The following is a 19,534-nucleotide window of genomic DNA, read 5'->3' on the forward strand; positions in this document are numbered from 1 at the left end:
AGGCAGTGACCAAGTCATCAGTAGTTAGACAGCAGGCACACAGAAGGTGCAAGATCCACCAACGCTTGGAGGGTTTCTCCAGCAGGCCTGTGTGTCAGAGCTGAGGACTGAACCTAATGGAGGGCTGGTCTGTGATGGGATCAGGATATGAACCATAGCCTTGTTAGGTCAGGAAAGACAAAAGATAGGGGAGAAGGAAAAGGACTAGATCAGAGGACGAGAAGGAAGGGGAATCTCGTGTAACAAACTGCACATTAATATCCTGGCAGCAGCAGTGTTTTTGTGTGTGTGTGTGTGTGTGTGTGTGTGTGTGTGTATGGACTGTATGTTCATAGTGGAGGCAGAGGGAACAGGTAAGGAGGTAAGTGTTAGCTGAAGCTCTTCCACCCATCCTAGGGATTCTCAGTTCTGCCTTGGCATTGTGCAACATGCTTGGAGAGTGGCAAACCTGGACGTCATTAGCTCAGTCCCAGCCCTGTCTCCATTCTGTCCAGCCATTCAAAATAACATTTACTCACACATTTTTGTTATGTCCTTGACTTATACCAAGAAGGAAAAAAATGCATATGAATGTTGCTGCATCTGTTTTAAACAAGTATTGAGGACCTTGTCTGTTACAGTGTTTGTTCCTCTAAGGATTTGGTTCTTGGGAAAGAGATTTCTCTCTTAAAGTGGTGGTAGGTTTTCCTCTGTGGACATGTCTCTATCGCTAGTTCATCTATCTCCATCATCTCTCTCTAACTTCTCTCTCTCTCTCTCTCTCTATCTCATTGTCTGTATCTCTATCTCTAGACCTAGAGACAGCGATGGAGGTGTAGATATAGATCTAGACGTACATATATAAATATAGGTGTATATATATGTTTTTGCCTTGGTACGGAGAAACGCGTATCATTTTTTCAATCATAAAAAATTAGTAAAATAAAAATGTTTTATGCTAATTAAACAAAATTCAGCAAATAGAGAATAGTGGAAAACCAAACAGCAAAAATCTTATCAATAAAACCACCTTTGTTTGGTATTTTGAGAGAATTATTATTATATTTTTGGAGATGGGGTTTCACTATGTTGCTTAGGGTGACCTTGAACTCCTGGGCTCAAGTGATCCTCCTGTATCAGCCTCCTGAGTGGTGGGGACGATAGGTGTGCATCATCTTTTTGGGAATATTTTAAATAATCTCTTGTACTGTGTGTGGGTGTTAAAAACAGAAGTAACCACATGTATGTACAACTTTGAATCCTGCCATTTTTTTAGAGATACATTTAACCTTTGATCATAGTAGCAACATGACTCTTGATGCTAACAAATTATCTGTCTCTCTTTTATTGTGTTTATTTTCTATTTCCATCAAGTAGTTGTATTTTGTGTCTTTCACTGTAAATCACCTCCAATTATTTATTTATTTATTTATTTATTTATTTTTACTTTTATTTGTTTTAGACAGAGTCTTGCTTTGTCGCCAGGCTAGAGTGCAGTCGCACGATCTCGGCTCACGCCATTCTCCTGCCTCAGCCTCCCAAGTAGCTGGGACTACAGGTGCCCACCACCACGCCCAGCTAATTTTTGCATTTTAGTAGAGACGGGGTTTCACTATGTTGGCCAGGATGGTCTGGAGCGCCTCACCTTGTGATCTGCCCACCTCAGCCTCTGAAAGTGCTGGGATTACATGCGTGAGACGCCGCGCCCGGCCCATCACCTCCAGTCTTTACTAAAAATTAAAGCGTTGGTCCTCTCAGGTGGAGCAGTTCCCTTGATGATGGAGGCACAGGTGGGGTGTCCGTGGGAACTTCAGTCCAGTGCTGGGCTCACCTGGCTTCTGCAGGAGATGGGGCTATCAGGAAAGTGTGAGCTAGAGGACGCCATTTTCACAGAAGCCGGAATTCCCAGGGAGGGACAATGGTCAGGATGTGGGGACTGAGTGGCACAGCAGGTCAGAGGAGAGTTGAGAAGTATGGTGGCACACTGGGAAGAGCACAGTCTCTGCAGTCACACACCAGCTGAGGGACTTGGGCAAGTCCTTTATCCCCTGAGCCTCAGTTTCCTCAATTGTCATACATGGATAACACATCCTTTGCAAATATGCTATGAGGATTCAGTGAAATAACAGGTGAAGCACCTGGCATATAGAGGACATACAATAAAAAAGGAGCTATTTCCATAATTGCATCTTGGAGCTGCAGAATAGCTTGAATTTGAAGGTCAACTAAAGGGTCTTAGGAATGTTTCGGAAATGAAATGCAATGAAAACCCCTTCCTCCACACTCTCATAGCGGGTGAGAAGGTGGCTCTTCCACAGGTGAGTATCAAAGCTGTGTCAACACATGAAGTAGGGGTTGGGGATTATAAGGAATTCAAGGTGAAAGTTGCTGAGATGTACAGACTTCTCTGGGCATAGTGCATGCGCACAGGGAGGTGGAGAGAGAGAAGAAGCGGTCTTTGGGACCTGCTTCCTGTCTGGGACGGTGCAGGCTTGCCGGGTGGGGGTTTCTCCTGCAGTGGCTTGGTGCAACAGTGATGTGAATAGGATTTCCCCAACTCCCCCACCCCCGTCCCCCACCACTGCCCCAGGGTTCAGTCTCACTCCCAGCCCTCTCTTGGCTGGGGCCTGCACTGTGCTGGTCAGTCACTATCCAAGCACCCCAGGATCAGTTCTTGCTGTTCATCACTCCCTTGATCCAGTCCACGTAGCTGAGCACTTTGGTGTAGAAGTCATACCCTTCGCCACATCCTATGCCCCAGGACACGATGCCCGTGGCCACCCAGTGATGGGCACGATCGTCCCATACCACATAGACGCTGCCACTGTCCCCCTGGCAGACACTGTGCCGCTGCGTCTCGTCCCCAACACAGAACATATTGTCAGAAAACACCTCGGGCCTCTGTCTCTTTCGGAGCCAGGCCTCACAGGCCTCCCTGGGAGCTACAGGCAGCCTTGAGTATTTCAACTCAGTAGTTAGCCAGCCCATCTCCACGCCGAACCCACTGACGTAGCCCAGCAAGCCGCTGCGGTAGAGGGTCTCATGATCGGGCAGACAGACCGGGAGGATGTTGGGGCCCAGCGGGATGCTGTGCTGCAGCTCCAGGAGGGCGATGTCCCCGCTGAAGTTGTGGGACTCATTCTGACGGTAGTCGGGGTGCACAATGACACGGCGGACAGGGTGGTTCCCCAGTTTCAGCATCTCATCTATGGCTGTGTGGCCCAGGAACACATTCACACTCCGGTTCTTCCTGAGGGAAACACTGTCCTTGGGGTAGATGGTGTGGGCGGCTGTGAGGATCCATCTGTCACCCAGCAGGGCCCCACCCCCACGGCCATGGATACTGGTGAAGGCTTGCCAGGGGAAGTTGCCCAGCTTAGCTCTGGAAGAACGGAGGGTCGTCTGATTCTGGGCAATGGGGGTGACTGGCCGTCCGCAGACTGGGAGAGAGGAGGGGTAGGGGTGACAGTCAGCAGCTGCATCTAGGCACATTGATTGAAGACCTACTTCTCTGAAGTGCTGTGGTAGGGGATGCGTGAAGAGGCTCTGGGATCAGGACTCTTTTTTTTTTTGAGACCGAGTTTCGCTCTTGTTGCCCAGACTGGAGTGCAGTTGCGCGATCTCAGCTCACTGCAACCTCCGCCTCCCAGGCTCAAGCAATTCTCCTGCCTCAGTCTCCTAAGTAGCTGGGATTACTGGCACTGACCACCACACCTGGCTAATTTTTGTGTATTTTTATTAGAGACGGGGTTTCATCATGTGGACCAGACTGGTCTGGAACTCCTGAACTCAGGTGATCCACCTGCCTCGGCCTCCCAAAGTGTAGGGATTACAGGCATGAGCCACCGTGCCCGGCCGGGATCAGGAGTCTTATACTGATGCAGACCCACAGTGTAGACTGTGTGGGCAGACAAGGGCAGGTAATCAACGCCAAGTGTATGGGGCACCCATCCTGCATGGGACTCAGGACAGTGGACTGAGGGTAGAGAGCACAGATGAGCACATGTTTGGGGCTGGTTCTGCAGGGCTCTCCTTCCTGCCTCCTCAGAGGCATTAAAGCCATTCCTTTGGATCATCCTGGGCCCCCATGCTACAGGCAGAGTCTGTTTCAGTGCCTCCTGCCTCAGTTTTGTGTCACTTCCTCATTTGTAATATCTCCCACTACCACCTGCCCTCCAACCCATCCCCAAAGCACCATGAGCCTTCAGGCTACCCCTAGAGTGTTCCGTGGATCAGACTGGGTTAAGAAGGCAATGCTTTCATTCAAAAGTGTGGATCTCAAAAATGGTAGACTTGAACCCTCATGTATAGCTGGTGAGATGTAAAATGGTGCTGCTGCTGTTGAAGACAGTTTGGTGGTTCCCCAAAAAGTTAAATAGAATTATTATGCAATCCAGCAAGTCTACTCCTAGGTATTTACCCAAGAGATTTGGAAATATATGTTGATACAAAAACTTGTACACAAATGCTCATAGCAGCATCATTCATAAAAGGCAAGAAATAGAGACAACCCAAATGTCCATCAGTTAAATGAATAAATAAAATGGTGTATCCATAGAAAGAAGTATTATTTAGCCATAAAAATGAAATACTGATGGATGCTATAACAGGAATGAACCTTGAAAACATTACACTAAGTGAAAGAAGCCAGACAGAAACAGCCACATATTATATGATTCCACTGATACAAAATCCACAGAGGCAAATCCATAGAGACAGAAGATAGATTAGTGGTTGCCGGGGTGGGGCAGGGGAGCGTTGGAGGTACTGGGCATTTTTGAGGAGGGTTTTGGAAATGTTCTGGAATTAGTGGTAGTGGTTTCACTACATTGTGAACACAATAAACATTACTGGATAGTACTGTTTAAAGTGGTTAAGGCTGGGCGTGGTGGCTCACCCCTGTAATCCCGGCACTTTGGGAGGCTGAGGCGGATCGATCACCTGAGGTCAGGAGTTGGAGACCATCCTGGCCAACATGGTGAAAACCCGTCTCTACTAAAAATACAAAAAAAAAAAAAAAAAAAAAGAGCTGGGCATAGTGGCAGATGCCTGTAATCCCAGCTACTCAGGAGGCTGAGGCAGGAGAATCGCTTGAACCCAGGAGGTGGAGGTTGCAGTGAGCCAAGATTGCATCACTGCACTCCAGCCTGGGCAACAAGAGGGAAACACCATCTCAAAAAAAAAAAAAAAAAAAAAGAGTGGTTAAAATGGTAAATTTTGTGTAATGTGAATTTTTAAAATTAACTTTTAATTTTTTCTTGGCAACTACAGATTTTCAGAAGTTCTGTAATTTTTTTTTTTTTTTTTTTTTGAGACAGAGTTTTGCTCTGTTGCCCAGGCTGAAATGCAGCGGCACGATCTCGGCTCACTGCAACCTCTACCTTCTGGGTTCAAGCGATTCTCATGCCTCAGCCTCCTAAGTAGCTGGGATTATAGGCACACACCATCATGCTAACTTTTTGTATTTTTTTAGTAGAAACGGGTTCTTGCCATGTTGGCCAGGCTGGTCTGGAACTCCTGATCTCAGGTGATTCACCCGCCTCGGCCTCCCAAAGGCTGGGATAACAGGCATGAGCCACCGTGCCCAGCCGTGAATTTTATCTCAATAAATTTTTTAAAAAATGGTTGACTTTCTGGCACTGTGTGGCATCTAGGTAGGGAGATGTTTTAGGAATAGAGAGCCTGTCAGTAGATCCTTAAAACACATGGCACAAAAAGGGTTTTCTCTTAGTTCAGCTTGTTGGTTTCTCTTCCTCCTTTTCTAGTCCATCTTATTAACTTCCTTCATGCTTTTCCTCAGATATATCTTGACCCCTGAAGAATGAGGAACAAGCTCCCTGCCTCTTCTTTTCTGGGCCTTCTTGATTGCCGTGTTCTTCCCCACCTTCTGCTTCTTATCTTCCTCTCTATTCTAAGGCTTTCCTTTAATCCCTGTGTCCCGTAGGTCCCAGTCGCAGCTAAGGCTTGTTGGGGGAATGGTGCTGGCAGGTGGCTACTCACCAGGCATACACTGAAGAACCTCCTCCCCATCCTGTCTGTCCTTCCAGGTCCCTGGGGTTGTGCCGGTGAGTGTCCCTGAGGCGCAAAATGAGGAGAGGCAAAGAAATAGGCTCAGAGTTGAAGCTGCTGGCGAACAAACCAGGTGCTCAGAGGCTGTCAGGCATTTGGGTGGGAGTGAGGCGGATGGAAGCCACCTCTGAGCAGGTGGGGACTCACCTGCCACCGCGGCCTGATAATAGGGCTCCTGGCAGTGGTTCTGGACCTTGGCGGGGTTGTCTCCAGGTGCGCTGATGGCCTCAGAGCCCCTGCTGGCCTCGCTGACGGGCTGACTATAGTTCACAGCTATAGGAAAACAGCATCTAGCACAGACTTGCCAACTGGCAACCCAGGGGCTGATTCTGGCCCATGGCTATACTTGGTTTGACTTGCACAGTGATTTATTTTTTATTTTTATTTTTAGTTTTTTAAAAACATTTGAGTTAGTTTTCACTGATCAGACTGTCAACACTCAAAGAGTTTGAAGGTAAGTGTGACAAGCAGGGTAGGGGGAAACAGGCACTTCCATATATGCTTGGTAGGTATGTAAATTAGCAAAACATTTTTGGAGAAAATTTTAGCAATATCAAAATTTAAAATGCAAATATTTTTTAACCTACTACTCCATTTCTAAAAATTTAGTCTAAAGATATTCTCACACATGCGCTCAAAGACATAAATGCAAGGATATGCACAGTAGCACCGTGTGTGGCAGCAAAGTATCTATCAGGAGGGCTGATCAAATACATTAAGACATATCAATCAAGGGGATTTTATGTGGTCAATAAAAATAATGAGTTCGCCGGTGCAGTGGCTCACGCCTGTAATCCTAGCACTTTGGGAGCCTGAGGCAGGCAGATCATCTGAGGTCAGGATTTTGAGGCTTGGCCAACATGGTGAAACCATTACTAAAAATGCAAAAATTAGCTGCGTATAGTGGCATACCTATAATCCCAGCTACTCAGGAGGCTGAGGCAGGAGAATCACTTGAACCCAGGAGGCAGAGGTTGCAATGAGCAGAGATTGTGCCACTGCACTCCAGCCTAGGTGACAGAGCGAGACTCTGTCCCAAATAAATAAATAATAAAAAATAAATGAGTTAATGCTGACCATATGGAATGAGATGATCTTTAAGATATATTATTCAGTGGAAAAACGCCAAGTTTAGAACACTTACACTACAGACACACACAATTTATCCTCTTCCTAGGAAGAATACCTAGGAAATGGAGAACACAGTTGTTTCTGGGGAGGGCAGCTAGGAGTTAAGAGCCAGAGATAGAGGAAGACTTACTTTTTAGCATACTTAAAATATGGTATTTTATCATGTGCACCCTTCCTTCCCTCCCTTCCTCCCTCCCTCCCTTCCTTCCTCCCTCCCTCCTTCCCTGCCTCCTTTCCTCCCTCCCTTCCTTCCCTCCCTCCTTTCCTTCCTTCTTTCCTTTCTTCCTTCCTTCCTTCTTTCCTTCCTTCCTTCCTTGCTTCCTTCCTTCCTTCCTTCCTTCCTTCCTTCCTTCCTTCCTTCCTGCCTGCCTGCCTGCCTGCCTGCCTGCCTTCCTTCCTGCCTTCCTGCCTTCCTCCCTCCCTCCCTCTCTCCCTTCCTCCCTCCCTTCCTTTATTTCTCTCTCTTTTTCTTTCTTCTTGTCTTACTATGTCTCCCAGGCTGGAGTGCAGTGGCATGATTACGGCTGACTGCAGCCTCAAACTCCCTGGCTCAAGCAATCCTCCCCCTCGGTCCCCGAGTAGCTGGTATTACAGGTGTGCACCACCACGCCTGGCTAATTTTTAATTGTTTTGTGGAAACGGGGTCTCACTATGTTGCCCAGGCTGGTCTCCAACTACTGGCCTCAAGCAATCTTCCAGCCTTGGCCTTCCAAAGTGCTGGGATTATAGGCATGAACCACTGCCTCCAGCCAGTATTTATCTTTCAAAACCAATCTGAGTCATCATTTGAAAATTTATAATTTTACTTAAAAATCCGGATTTTTGGCATCTCTTTAAAAATGAGATGATCTGCAAACACCGGGCCTATAAATCTGTGTGGAAACCACCACTGGGGCTGGGCAATGGCTGTCTCTTAATAGGGTTGCTTGCCAGCAGGGGCAGGGCTGGGGTCCAGCCCAGGTGTCCCTGAGTCACCTCAGCTGTCACTCAAGCTTCCACTTAAGGCTTGAAGATACCAGGGTCATGGCTGGGGACAGAGGTTCCCTCCCTGCACCCCCAGGAGGGACACTCACCCACGGTTTGGTAGAGGGCCAGGAAGCCCTTGTGGAGGTGGATAGTCTTGTTCTCTGAGGAAGGCTGTGTGCGGAAGGTCAGCCGCAAACTCCTCCCTGAGGATACAAACTCCCTCTGACCAGGGGGCCTGCCCAGAGGAGAGTCTTGCTGACCACAGAACTGGCTTGGATCCAACCCGCTGGCTGAGATCTGAAAGCAGGAGGAGGAGTGAGGCTGCAGATAGATGTGGGGTGAACCTGTGCTGCTGGCATCACAGGGGCACATCCTCGGTGTGACTCCAGCCCCATCTAGACAGGCCATGCCCCTCTGGGGCTCAGAAGGCACCTCAGAGGCTTCCTCAACTAGCTTCTGGTTCCATTATTGACTCCTGAGTTTCTTCCAGACATGACCGCATACTATAATGTTTCTTTATCCTACCATAATTATTTCATACAACCCATTATATTTTCCTTCTTTTAAGAAGTTCCTTGGGAACCCCAGGGTTCCCATAAGAGTCGCTGGATTATAAATTCTAAGAAGTCAAGGACTAGTTCTGTCTTTTTCACCACTGAGTTCCTGGTGCTCAACGTGGTACCTATGGCACCACAGCTTTGACTCAAATGAACATAGGCATAAGCCCCTCCCATCCAGCTTCTCCTCCATCCCCAAGTCCCATCCCATCACCTTCCACTTCTCTGAGTAACTTTCTCTGGCCAACGTCTGTGAAGCAGTAAGACCCTCTGCAGAGACTGAGCCTCTGGGGTCCCTGCCTTTTCCTGCTTTCCTTCTTTTGGGGTGCCCCTCCTCTTACCCCATGCACTTTGTAAACGAAGCTCTCGCAATGTATGAAAGCCTAAGGACACAGGTGTCCACAGTCCAGGTGCACTGGATGGTACTGCTTCACCTGGCAGGTTGTCTCTGTTTCAATGCCCTTTTCACTGTCTCACCTCTGCTCAAATCCCTTCCTGTGGGTTCCTCAACTCAAGGAAAGGGTGGCTTGGAGGGAGTTCCTGGGCCATGCTTCCTGCTTTATCTCTGTTCCAGGTACACAGCTCACTGCTTGGCTCATTTTATTTCTGGTTTTCATACTGATCCATATATCCCAGGTTTTTGCTAGCTCTCCACTCCCTCATTCTCCACAAGTCCCAAATTCATTCAAGACTTCATCCAGACCATGTCATTATGATCAGAGTAACTGGGTAAAAGTTGCGATGAAGAAAATTTCCAAATTGCCCCAAATACCTTGCTCAGACAAATCCCAGAACTGGTTTTTTGCTTAGAATATCAACAAATGTAACTCCTGGCATTTAAGAGGCCTACCTTTTGGGGAAGAAGCAATTTGATATAGGAAATGGTGCTCAACTGCTCTACTTGGTTGTAAAACCCTCCAGTTTTCCTTTTGCCCTTTTCCCTGAATTGTTAGCTAAATACAATTGCTTAGGAGTCTAACTGGGAAAGTAGAGTGGACACAGGATGGAGTCCTAACACCCTTAAATTCTAGACTTTGCTACTAACTCCATGTACGAAATGGGGAGTTTCTGAAGCACCCAAGATCTCAGTTTCCGCTCCTATGTAATGGTCTGTGTGGCCTCTTCCAGCATGTTCTATGGCATCTTCCAGAGTCCACACTAAGAGCAGTGGTGAGGATGGATACTCAATACCTGCTCCTTCAAAATTCATTCTGCTGTGTGTCCCGCACACACATAAGCTTGCATTTTATTCACTCTTTCACTTATTCCTTTAACACATGTACTGACTGTGTACGATGTGTAGTACACTGTGCTAGGTGCTGGGGACACAGATATGACAAAGGCACAGTTCTGCTCCTGAGGAGCAGTGGCTGAGGACACTGACAAGTAAAAAATAAACTAGATTATAGTGTGCTGAATTCTGCATTTGAGGGGTGTGTGTGTGTGACTTACTCTGGGAGGAATCCTATTTCTGATCTTGAAGTTTCCCAATGACAAGAAAAGAGGCCAGGATTAAAAATCTCTGTGATTTAAGAGGAACGGGACTCATGGTAGGTGCTCAACAGACACAGGCTGAATTGAGCAAAGTATCATCCTGACTGGTTAAGTCTGAAGCAATAAATGCACGCACGTATCTCCTCTGCCACCTCAAACCCCAGTCATATGACAGCAAAGGGATAAAATGGTACACATAACCGAGGACAAAAAAGGGAGAGAGGGTGACAGCAGATGAACACACTTTGGAAGATGGAGTGGAGATGCAAGTGATAACTTGAGTTTGCAATGATGGGAGCCAACATAAAGCAAGCAGGTTCTCATCACAGAACCAGGGTAAGTTTTAAAAATTGGGGGAATCAAGATAGGGATGAGGGAAGGACTGGCACAGGGATGGCAGACGGTTAGCCTGTGAGGGAGACTGCAGAATCCTAGAATCTCTGTGCACCCAGGCAACTCCCTCGGGTCCCCCCTGGAAGAGGGCATGAGCTTAACGAGAAACCCTGGACTTGAGGCCCCGTGGCACACTTGACAGAGGGGGCGAAGGCCAGTGCAGCAGGTCCATGAATAACATTGTTGTTTCATTATGACACTGATGAGAAAAAATATTGGCTCCTGTCTGGGGCCACTGGCTGGGTGAAGTTTGCACATTCTTCCCGTGTCTTCAGTGGTTTTCTTCAGGTCCTCTGGTTTCCTCCCACATCCCAGGCTGTGCCTGTTGGGTGACCTGGCATGTCCCCACGGCCCCAGTGTGAGTGAGTATGAATGTGTGTGAGTGCGTCCTGAAACAGGATGCTGTCCTGTCCAGCACTGGTTCCTGCCTTGCATCCTGAACTGCTGGACCAGGCTATGGCCACCCGTGACCCCAAACCGGAATAACTGGGTAAATAATCTTACTCATTTTTATTAAACTTTCTTACATGTAGGCATAGTTCACATATATTTCAATATTTACTATTAGAAGTGTTTGGGGTCTTTATTTAGGTGTTTGGTGATGTTTCTGTGATCAGTAATTGCTGCAGGAACTTCACTCTTGTCTATATCAATGGCCAAATTGGTTTCATTCTATGTTGTTTCTCTTAAAGTCATACTTGCCAAGAACCTATGGATGATATTAAGTGAGGACTCACTGTACCAAAAACAGAAGGATTAAGTGAAAGTCTACCTGTCAAACAGTGAGCTGCAGCTCCCTCCACCAGGCCCTTCTCTCAGCTTGTTGACCAGAATGCTAGGGTCCCTGAGCTGGAGACTGCAGGAGTTCTCTCAGGGGAAACTGGCTGTCCCCAAATAAAATGCCTTTACATCCTGACAGTTGGGAGGCCCCCAATGGCACATCTAGGTCACCCTGTTGATAACCCTATTTTCAAACCTATCATTTGACAAATTTTTAGCTATCTACACAGAACTTCCAATTAGTATTTTAGTGCTCCACTCTTTTTTTTTTTTTTTTTTTTTTCCCTTGAGACAGAGACTCACTCTGCCCCCTAGGCTGTAGTGCAGTGGCCTGATCTCGGCTTACTACAACCTCTGCCTCCCGGGTTCAAGTGATTCTTACGCCTCAGCCTCCCAAGTAGCTGGGATTACACGCGTACACCACTATGCCTGGCAAATTTTTGTGTTTTTAGTAGAGACGGGGTTTCATCATGTTGGCCAGGCTGGTCTCAAACTCCTGGCCTCAGGTGATCTGCCTGCCTTGGCCTGCCAAAGTGCTGGGATTACAGATGTGAATCACCACACCGGGCCTTAAATATGAATGGACAGCCAAGTATTATCAGACATTGTAGGAAAGTCTCTAACACAAAAAGCAGAGACCAAAACAAACAAATGGCAAAAAGGAACTTGGATGAAACAGACCTACTATAGATAACAGAAGAAACATTTAAAAATAATCCCAAAGGAGGGAAAGGAGTTGATATTGCATCAATGAAACAAGAACAATACTCTATAAAAAGGCACATGTAGAAAATTAGAACGAATCCTTAGAAATGAAATAATATGTCAGTGGAAAGAATCCATTAACTAAAAGGTTGGGATTTAAAGATGAGGAAATTTCCCAGAAAGTGGAACTAAAGAGATGGTAAATAGAATAAAACAGATAACAAAGCTAGAGAATCAATGTAGAACATACAACAGCTGAATTACAGGAGAAAGAGAAAATAAAGAAATGAGATGTCTAGAAATTATTTAAAAAATAGCACAAGAACATTCCTAGAATTGAAGGACTAGATTAAAAGAGGCTCTAGATTAAAAGAAACCTGTACAATGCGTGAAAAACCACATGTATCAAGGGACATCATAATAAAATTCCAGAATACTGGTAATAAGGAAAATATTCCAAAAGTTCTAGAGAGAGAAAACAAAGGATTAGGAATGATAAGGGCATCAAACTTGTTAACAAAGTCTAGACCTAGAAGACAATATCATCAACATTCTAGAAGAAAAAGGTGTCCAATCTAGAATGCTATACCCAGATCAACTATCCATCTACTGTGAGCATAGAACTGAGACATTTAGACACATATAAGATCCTCTACAATTCATTCTAAAATACTCTTTCTAAGGAAGCCACTGGTGAAGGTGCTCCTCCAAAATGGGAGAGTAAACCAAAAATGAGAAAGGTATGGGATTCAGGTTCAGCCCAGGACAGGTAAAGGAAATCCCCAGAAAGAGGGAGAAGGGAACTCCCAGAATGTGTGACAGCTTAAAGAGCAAAGAACTCAGGCTGTGAAAATAAACCATCGAGAGATCTTCAGGAGGGATGTCACCAATTAGAAGGAGGACCAATAGACTGAAATTTGTGCTTGAGTATTTCAGAAGAAGATTTACACTCCTGGCTAAGAGTCTGGTGAGATTAGTTACAGAGACAACTAAGCAAACTAAAAAGCAAAACAAAAAACAAATACCCTCCACCAAAAAACAAAACAAAACAAAACAAAAAGCCTCCATGTAACTCTCGACTCCTAAATTATTTTATGCCATGTGCTCAGATGCAAATATTTTAGTCATAATAATGTAAATAATGAATAAAGAGTTAACTAAAAATGATAATATATGTAAACTGGCAGAATGGGGAGGGGAAATGTGAGTGGTTAAGACTGAAGACAGATAAAGCTAGTCCTTATCTTCTATACTGTAGTTGAACGTTAGTAGAAAATATGTAAAAATGAAAGATAAATAAGCATGTTATTTATACATATGAAGTTAAAGACCAGATGAAACAGCTACATGAATTGGAAGATGACTGCTCCCAAGGAGCAGCTCTCAGGGGTGGGGAGGAACAGCTTGGAGACTGTTGTTATGCATAAGCCTTTTTAAAAAACTTTTTTTTTTTTGGAGACAGGGTCTCACTCTGTCACCCAGGCTGGAGTACAGTGTCATGATCAGAGCTCACTGTAGCCTCTACCTCCCAGGCACAAGTGACCCTCTCACTTCAGCGTCCTTTGTAGCTGGGACCACAGGTGCGTGCCACCACACTTGGCTAATTTTTAAATTTTTTTGTAGAGATGGGGTCTTGCTATGTTGCCCAGGCTGGTCTCAAATTCCTGGGCTCAAGTGATCCTTTCGCCTCAGCCTCCCAAAGTGCTGGGACTACAGACATGAGCTACCGCGCCCAGCCTTAGAAAACTTTAATTAAAAAAAAAGAGTGTTACAACTATTATGTATCTATAATAATTAAAAATTTTAAAATTAAAAAATAAAGTTCAAAAGTTTATATGTGTGTCATTTTGATATAAATAAAATTTAAATCAAAAGATAATGTGCTCTTTTTATTTTTATTTATTATTTATTTATTTTTGAGATGAGGTCTTGCTATATTGCTTAGGCTGGCCTTGAACTCTTGGGTTCCAGCCCTCTGATCCTCCAGCCTCAGTCTGCTGAGTATACTGCTGGGCCTACAGGCCTGCATCACTCCATCAATAACTGTTTCTAAAATGTCCTTATTCTGAATAAGGCTTTGGCGTTAGAAGTTTTGTGACAGCTCTTCTAAGGTAAGTGCGAACGGTGACTTAATCTTTTGTTATTATTTGTGCCCAGCTTCCTCACCTGATAGAGCAGGCACTCTACAAATACATGATGATATATTTTTAACAACCAATGTGTGCGTGCCTGCCCCTGGCTCCATAGATTTGCAAGATTTGTGTGTCCCTTCATAAGTCTTCCAAATGCAGGGCCTGCTTGCTGCCCTCTTTGCTTGCTGGGGCCCAGACAGCAGCCCTGGAGGCGCTGCTGGGAGGTTGTGTCCTGGGGTCCACCACTGCTGCCCGGTAAGCCAAGCCCGACTGTCCCTACATGGAAAATTCCTCCTCCAGATGGATGATTCAGGGCACCGCCACTTCCCATAACCCCGGGAGTCTCCCTGGCCACAGTCCTGGCGGGACCTCCCCATGCCCAGCTCACTGTGACAGAGTCCCCTGCACAGTCCTGGGACGGCTCCAGGTCGAAGTCCTGGAAGACGAGCCTCACAGCAAAGCCCTCTGGAGCCCTGATGTCCGTGCTGCTCTCTTGGCCTTTGCGATACGGCTCTGGGTACCCGGGGGATGTCAGCTGCTGGGGTAGCTCTTGGGCCAAGAGGATGGAGCCCCGGGTGGGGCAAGCCTGGAGGACTCCCCAGAGGAGCAGCCACCACCTGTGAGTAGGGGGGGAGGGAAAGGTGGGGGAGGGCAAGGTGGGGCCGCGCAGCTGTGGCCGGAAGCCTGTGGGTGTGGGAGGAGCGGGGGAGCCGCGCTAGGACTGAGAGGCCTGGCAAGGCCGGGCGAGAAGCGGTGGCATCACCCTTGAGGCCCGGGCACTTCCCGTCTCCTCCCTTCCTCCCCTTCCTCACCCCATCCCTACAGCCTCCCGTGCAGCCTGAGCTCTAGGATTGTCGGTTTTCCCTCCTCCGAAGACATCACCTTTGCTCATCTCCCAGGAGAGTCTCATCAAAAGGAGGCGGGTGCTTTCTGCTTCAGCAGATCCCACCCCACCCTGGGATCCGAGGGGGCAACGGTGGGGCGAGTGAGGGTCTGCCGCAAACACCCACCGACCACCCCCAGGGAAGGTGCTACAGGCCACAGGCAAATTTCAGTTTCCCCATGGAATATCTGCTGTGCTGCTGCTGCTGCTGGTGTGTGTGTATGTGGGGTGTGTGTGTGTGTGTGTGGGGGGGGGGGTAGGGTGAGGGGAGGGGAGGGTTTGCGGCCACACACCCTCCCTTCCCTTTCCCTCCCGTCCTCTTCCCTCCTCCTCTGCCGGGGCCACACTCACATTGCGTCTGGACAGCCTGTGGAGTGAGGGCTTCTCCAGAGAAATTTCCCCCACACTCTGGGTCCAGGCATCTGGAACTGGACATCTGGGACCTGCGAGAGAAATGGCCCAGGTTAGGGAACAAAAGGTGAAGGCCGGTGGGGGAGGAGGAAGTTCCTGAAAGTGTTGAGCAACTCCTCAGTTCCCCGGCTCCAATTCTCCGGGCGGAGCGCCACCTGCCGTCGGACTCAGGAACAGCGGGCCGGCCGCAGCTTAGGGGAAAAGTCCAAAAACCTCGCTGGCCCTCAGAGGTCAGGGTGACAGGACCCTGACTCGACCCTTTTGTACTATTTAACATTGATTTTTGCCACGTGTGTAGGATGACTCCTTGTGAGTTATGGCTGCCGCCTTCACTCAGTCATGTCTCTTCCTCCCCGACCTTTCCCTTCACTGACATACCTGGGGAGCCTCCCTCTTGTGGAATTGAAGTTTGTGATCCTTGAACTTGAGCTTTCTCTTCCTTTCCCTCCTCACCAAGCAGGGGTGGGGGACATGCGCTTAGGTGGCCTTTTGAATCCTACCCACAACCTCTGGAGGCTGCTCGTCCAGCATGGTCACGGCTGGGGTTGAGCCCAGGTGTCCCTCGGTCCCTAGTCCCAGTCATCACTCAAGCCGTCACTCAAGCTTCTTTAGGCAGACACTAGAGCCCGTGGCTGCTCTCGCCGCTCCCTGAGGAACGACACTCACCCACAACTTGATAGGAGGCCAGAAGGCCCTTGTGGAGGTGGCTGGTCCTGTCCTCAGAGAAGGCAGCTGTGTGGAAGGCCTTACGTTGTACACACACACATGCACGTGCACACACACACACCCCTCTCAGAGAAGAATCTATTGCTTCCTCCATTTTGCATATAGTAATATGGCAGCAAGTTACAGACCTAAACAGGATATGCTCTGCATCTTTGGTTTTTCTAGGCTAGAGAGATTTAGGAGAGCCACAGTCCGTGGCTACAAGGAGATGATAAGAGAGCGATGGCCAGGACAGATACAATTTCTCAGGTACAGCCTTGAGCTCAAGCCTGCCTGTCTGCCACATCCCAACCCCAAACACACCTGGGGATGATCTCCCATGCCCGTCTTTTGAGGAGTGGGCCCCTCTGACTAGGACTTCTTTCCTCCCGTGAGATCACTGAAACCCGCTCTCTCATAGAACTCTTAGGGTCACCCGGAGCACCTCGGGAGCCAGAGATGCAGCCAAAGAGTGAACAATGGTACCAATCCCAAGACCCATGTGTTAGGAAGAAACCAGCCAAGACTCAGATCAGGACTGGGGAGTCTACCTCTTGTCTCCCTTCAGAGCATTATTTGCTTGTTTGCTAAGAGGGGCAGGAGCTAGAAAACCCAGCTAGCCCATCTGAGAAGACTTTCTTGGAGATGAGCTGGAGGAGGGAGGAGTAAGGCCTTGGAAGGAAACTCCAGGACAGGTAGGGTGACCGACTGTTATGATTTGCATGGGACTGATGGGTTTCCCAGGACATGAGGCTTTCAGTTTTAAATTGAGAGAAGTTCTGGGCCACCCAGGACTGGTGGTCACCCTAAATGGATAGGGGTTAAAGTGCTGGAGTGAGGCTGGGTGGGAAAGAGGACAGGGAGCCAAGAGGGTGGAGAGGCAGTGATGTACTGGCAGCCCCAGGTGACTGGGCAGTCCAGGGCCTGGATGTGATCCCTGTTTGGGGTAACCCAGCACTCTGAATATGAGGGCCCACCTTGGTCTCACCTAGGTGGTGTGTGTGGCTGCAGTGTGAGTTAGGGTCAAGGACAAGGGGACGAATGGCCGGTGATGTGGGACTGGAGAAGGAGCTGATGGCTCTGTGCATAGCCGGTCACTGCAGGCCGCTGTGGGCTAGGGTTGAGCTGTGCCCTGCTGGGTTTTCAGCACCACCTCCCCTACATGGGACCTCATCTCTAACTGGCAGAGTAGTCAATAAAAAAAAGGGCATGCCTTGACACATCATGGTCAAACTGCTAAAAGCCAAAGCCAAAGAGAAAATCTTTTCTTTTTTTCAATCTCATCCTAAAGACTATACACAACAATATTTTCAATGTCACTGTTTTCTCATCAAAAGCAATACAGACCAGAAGACAGTGGAATAGCTCTAAAATGTTGAAGAAAAAAAAATGTCAACTTAGAAATGTTTTTCTAGTGGAAATATTCTTCTAGAATGAAGATGAAATACAGCTATTTTCAGATAAAAGAAAACAGAGATTCTTGTCACCAGCAGACCTCCACTATGAGAAGCGCTAAAGAAAGTTCTTTAGGACAGGCACGATAGCTCATGCCTATAATCCCAGCATTTTGGGAGGCCAAGCTGGGAGGATTGCTTAAGCTTGGAAAATGGAGGCTGCAGTGAGCCATGATGGTGCCACTGCACTCCAGCTTGGGTGACAGAATGAGACCCTGTCTCAAGAAAAGAGTTCTTTAGAGGGAAGGAAAATGAAACCAGATGGAAGAGCAGAGCTGCATGCTGGAATAAAAAGAATGGTAAATTTGAAGGTAAATACAAAATACAATTTTCTTTTTAATGTCTTTAAAATACATAAAACTGTTCCAGGCAAAAATGATAACATTGTATTGTGAGGTTTATAACATATGTAGCTGTAACATATATGAAGGCTATAGTATAAAGGAGTCCCCAACCTCTGGGCCACGGACCGGTATTGGAGGTGAGTGGCGGGTGAGCAAGGAAGCTTCATTTGTATTACAGCTGCTTCCCATCACTCCCATTACCACCTGAGCTCCGTCTTCTGTCAGAGCATTGGCGGCGTTAGATTCTCATAGAAGCATGAACCCTATTGTGAACTATGCATGTGAGGGATCTAGGTTGCGTGCTCCTTATGAGAATCTAATGCTTAATGACCTGTCACTGTCTCCCATCACCCCTAGATGGGACTGTCTAGCTGCAAGAAAGCAAGCTGAGGGCTCCCAATGATTCCACATTACGGTGAGTTGTATAATTATTAATATTTCATTATATATTACAATAACAATAATAATAGCAAGAAAACATGTGATAAATGTAATGTGCTTGAATCATCCTGAAACCATCTCCCTCTGGCCCCCATCCCTGGTTTGTGGAAAAATTGTCTTCCATGAAACCAGTCCCTTGTGCTGAAAAGGGTGGGGACTGCTGGTATAGAGGACAAGGGGGTGGACCCATGGTTACAAGTTTCCTTCATTTCACACGAAGTGGTACAATAGGAACTGAGAAAACTGAAGAGTTCAGGATGCAGACTAATTCCCAGAGCAGCGGGTCTCCACCTGTGGTCTGGGAAGACACACAATTCCTAAGATCCTTTCACGGGGTCTGTGAGGTAACAAAATGACTTTCATAAAAATACTCAGATGTTATTTGCTTTTTTCCCTCATTCTGTCATGGTATACGGTGGATTTACAGAGGCCACATGATGTGCAATCCGTGGTAACGAGTGGGATGCATGCTTGTGTATCTTTGTGTTTTAAAATTTTCTCAATTTTTATTTCTAGTACAGTGACTATGAATAGATAAACCCTACATAAGCCAAAGCTCTCTGGGGTTCTCAATAATTTTTTAAGGGTATAAAGTTTGGGAACAGCTGCCCTAGGGGGACCACTAGTAGAAAAAAGGCAAAGAAGTATAGCTAAAAGGCCGATGTAGAAATGAAAATGGATGTCTGAATTTGGGGGGACTTGTTTCTAATAGGGTAACTTATTAGAAATCATCCTGGTCTGTCTAGGACTGAGGGTTTCCTAGGACATGAGGTTTTCAACACTAAAACCAGTTAAGTTCCCTGGCACACACCAGGACAGTCAGTCAGCTTTTTTCTAACACTTCAATCATTTACTTCGGTTCCCTTTTCCTTACCCAAGTGTGAGTCCCTAAAGAACACAGGCTGCTTCTGCTCTATGTTAAGGCCCCCAGATGTAGGTAAGGGAGCTGGGATTCCTGGCATGATAAGTAAAGGTAGCTACCAAATTGTAAGGATACCATGTTTACAAATGCAGAAAGCACCTGTGAGAAAAATCTAAAATAAGTGCTATTAGAGTATGGGGTTGCGGATGATTTAAACCATGTTGCTCT

The 19,534-nt window shown here is 47.0% G+C and overlaps 1 protein-coding gene across 1 annotated transcript; it reads right to left on the minus strand.

Annotated features, from left to right (window-relative positions):
• Positions 1-1,301: 1,301 nt before the first annotated feature.
• C1RL (complement C1r subcomponent like) lies at positions 1,302-15,612 on the minus strand. Its single transcript, XM_007967451.3, has 6 exons — positions 15,441-15,612; positions 14,595-14,823; positions 8,253-8,442; positions 6,196-6,321; positions 5,980-6,054; positions 1,302-3,419 (listed from the first exon to the last, which is right to left on the minus strand). The coding sequence occupies exons 1-6, from the start codon at positions 15,509-15,511 to the stop codon at positions 2,647-2,649; spliced, it is 1,464 nt and encodes a 487-aa protein (XP_007965642.3). The 5' UTR covers positions 15,512-15,612; the 3' UTR covers positions 1,302-2,646.
• Between the last annotated feature and the right edge of the window lie 3,922 nt (positions 15,613-19,534).

The sequence above is a fragment of the Chlorocebus sabaeus genome, chromosome 11, assembly GCF_047675955.1.
Source record: "Chlorocebus sabaeus isolate Y175 chromosome 11, mChlSab1.0.hap1, whole genome shotgun sequence".
NCBI lineage: Eukaryota > Metazoa > Chordata > Mammalia > Primates > Cercopithecidae > Chlorocebus > Chlorocebus sabaeus.

Coding starts and splice junctions, on each gene's coding strand:
- C1RL (XM_007967451.3), bottom strand. CDS start 15,511: ATGCCTGGACCCAGAGTGTGGGGGAAATTTCTCTGGAGAAGCCCTCAC. Junction 6,322..8,252: donor GGCCCTCTACCAAACCGTGG/GTGAGTGTCCCT, acceptor GTTTTCCTATAG/CTGTGAACTATAGTCAGCCC. Junction 6,055..6,195: donor TTATCAGGCCGCGGTGGCAG/GTGAGTCCCCAC, acceptor TTTGCGCCTCAG/GGACACTCACCGGCACAACC.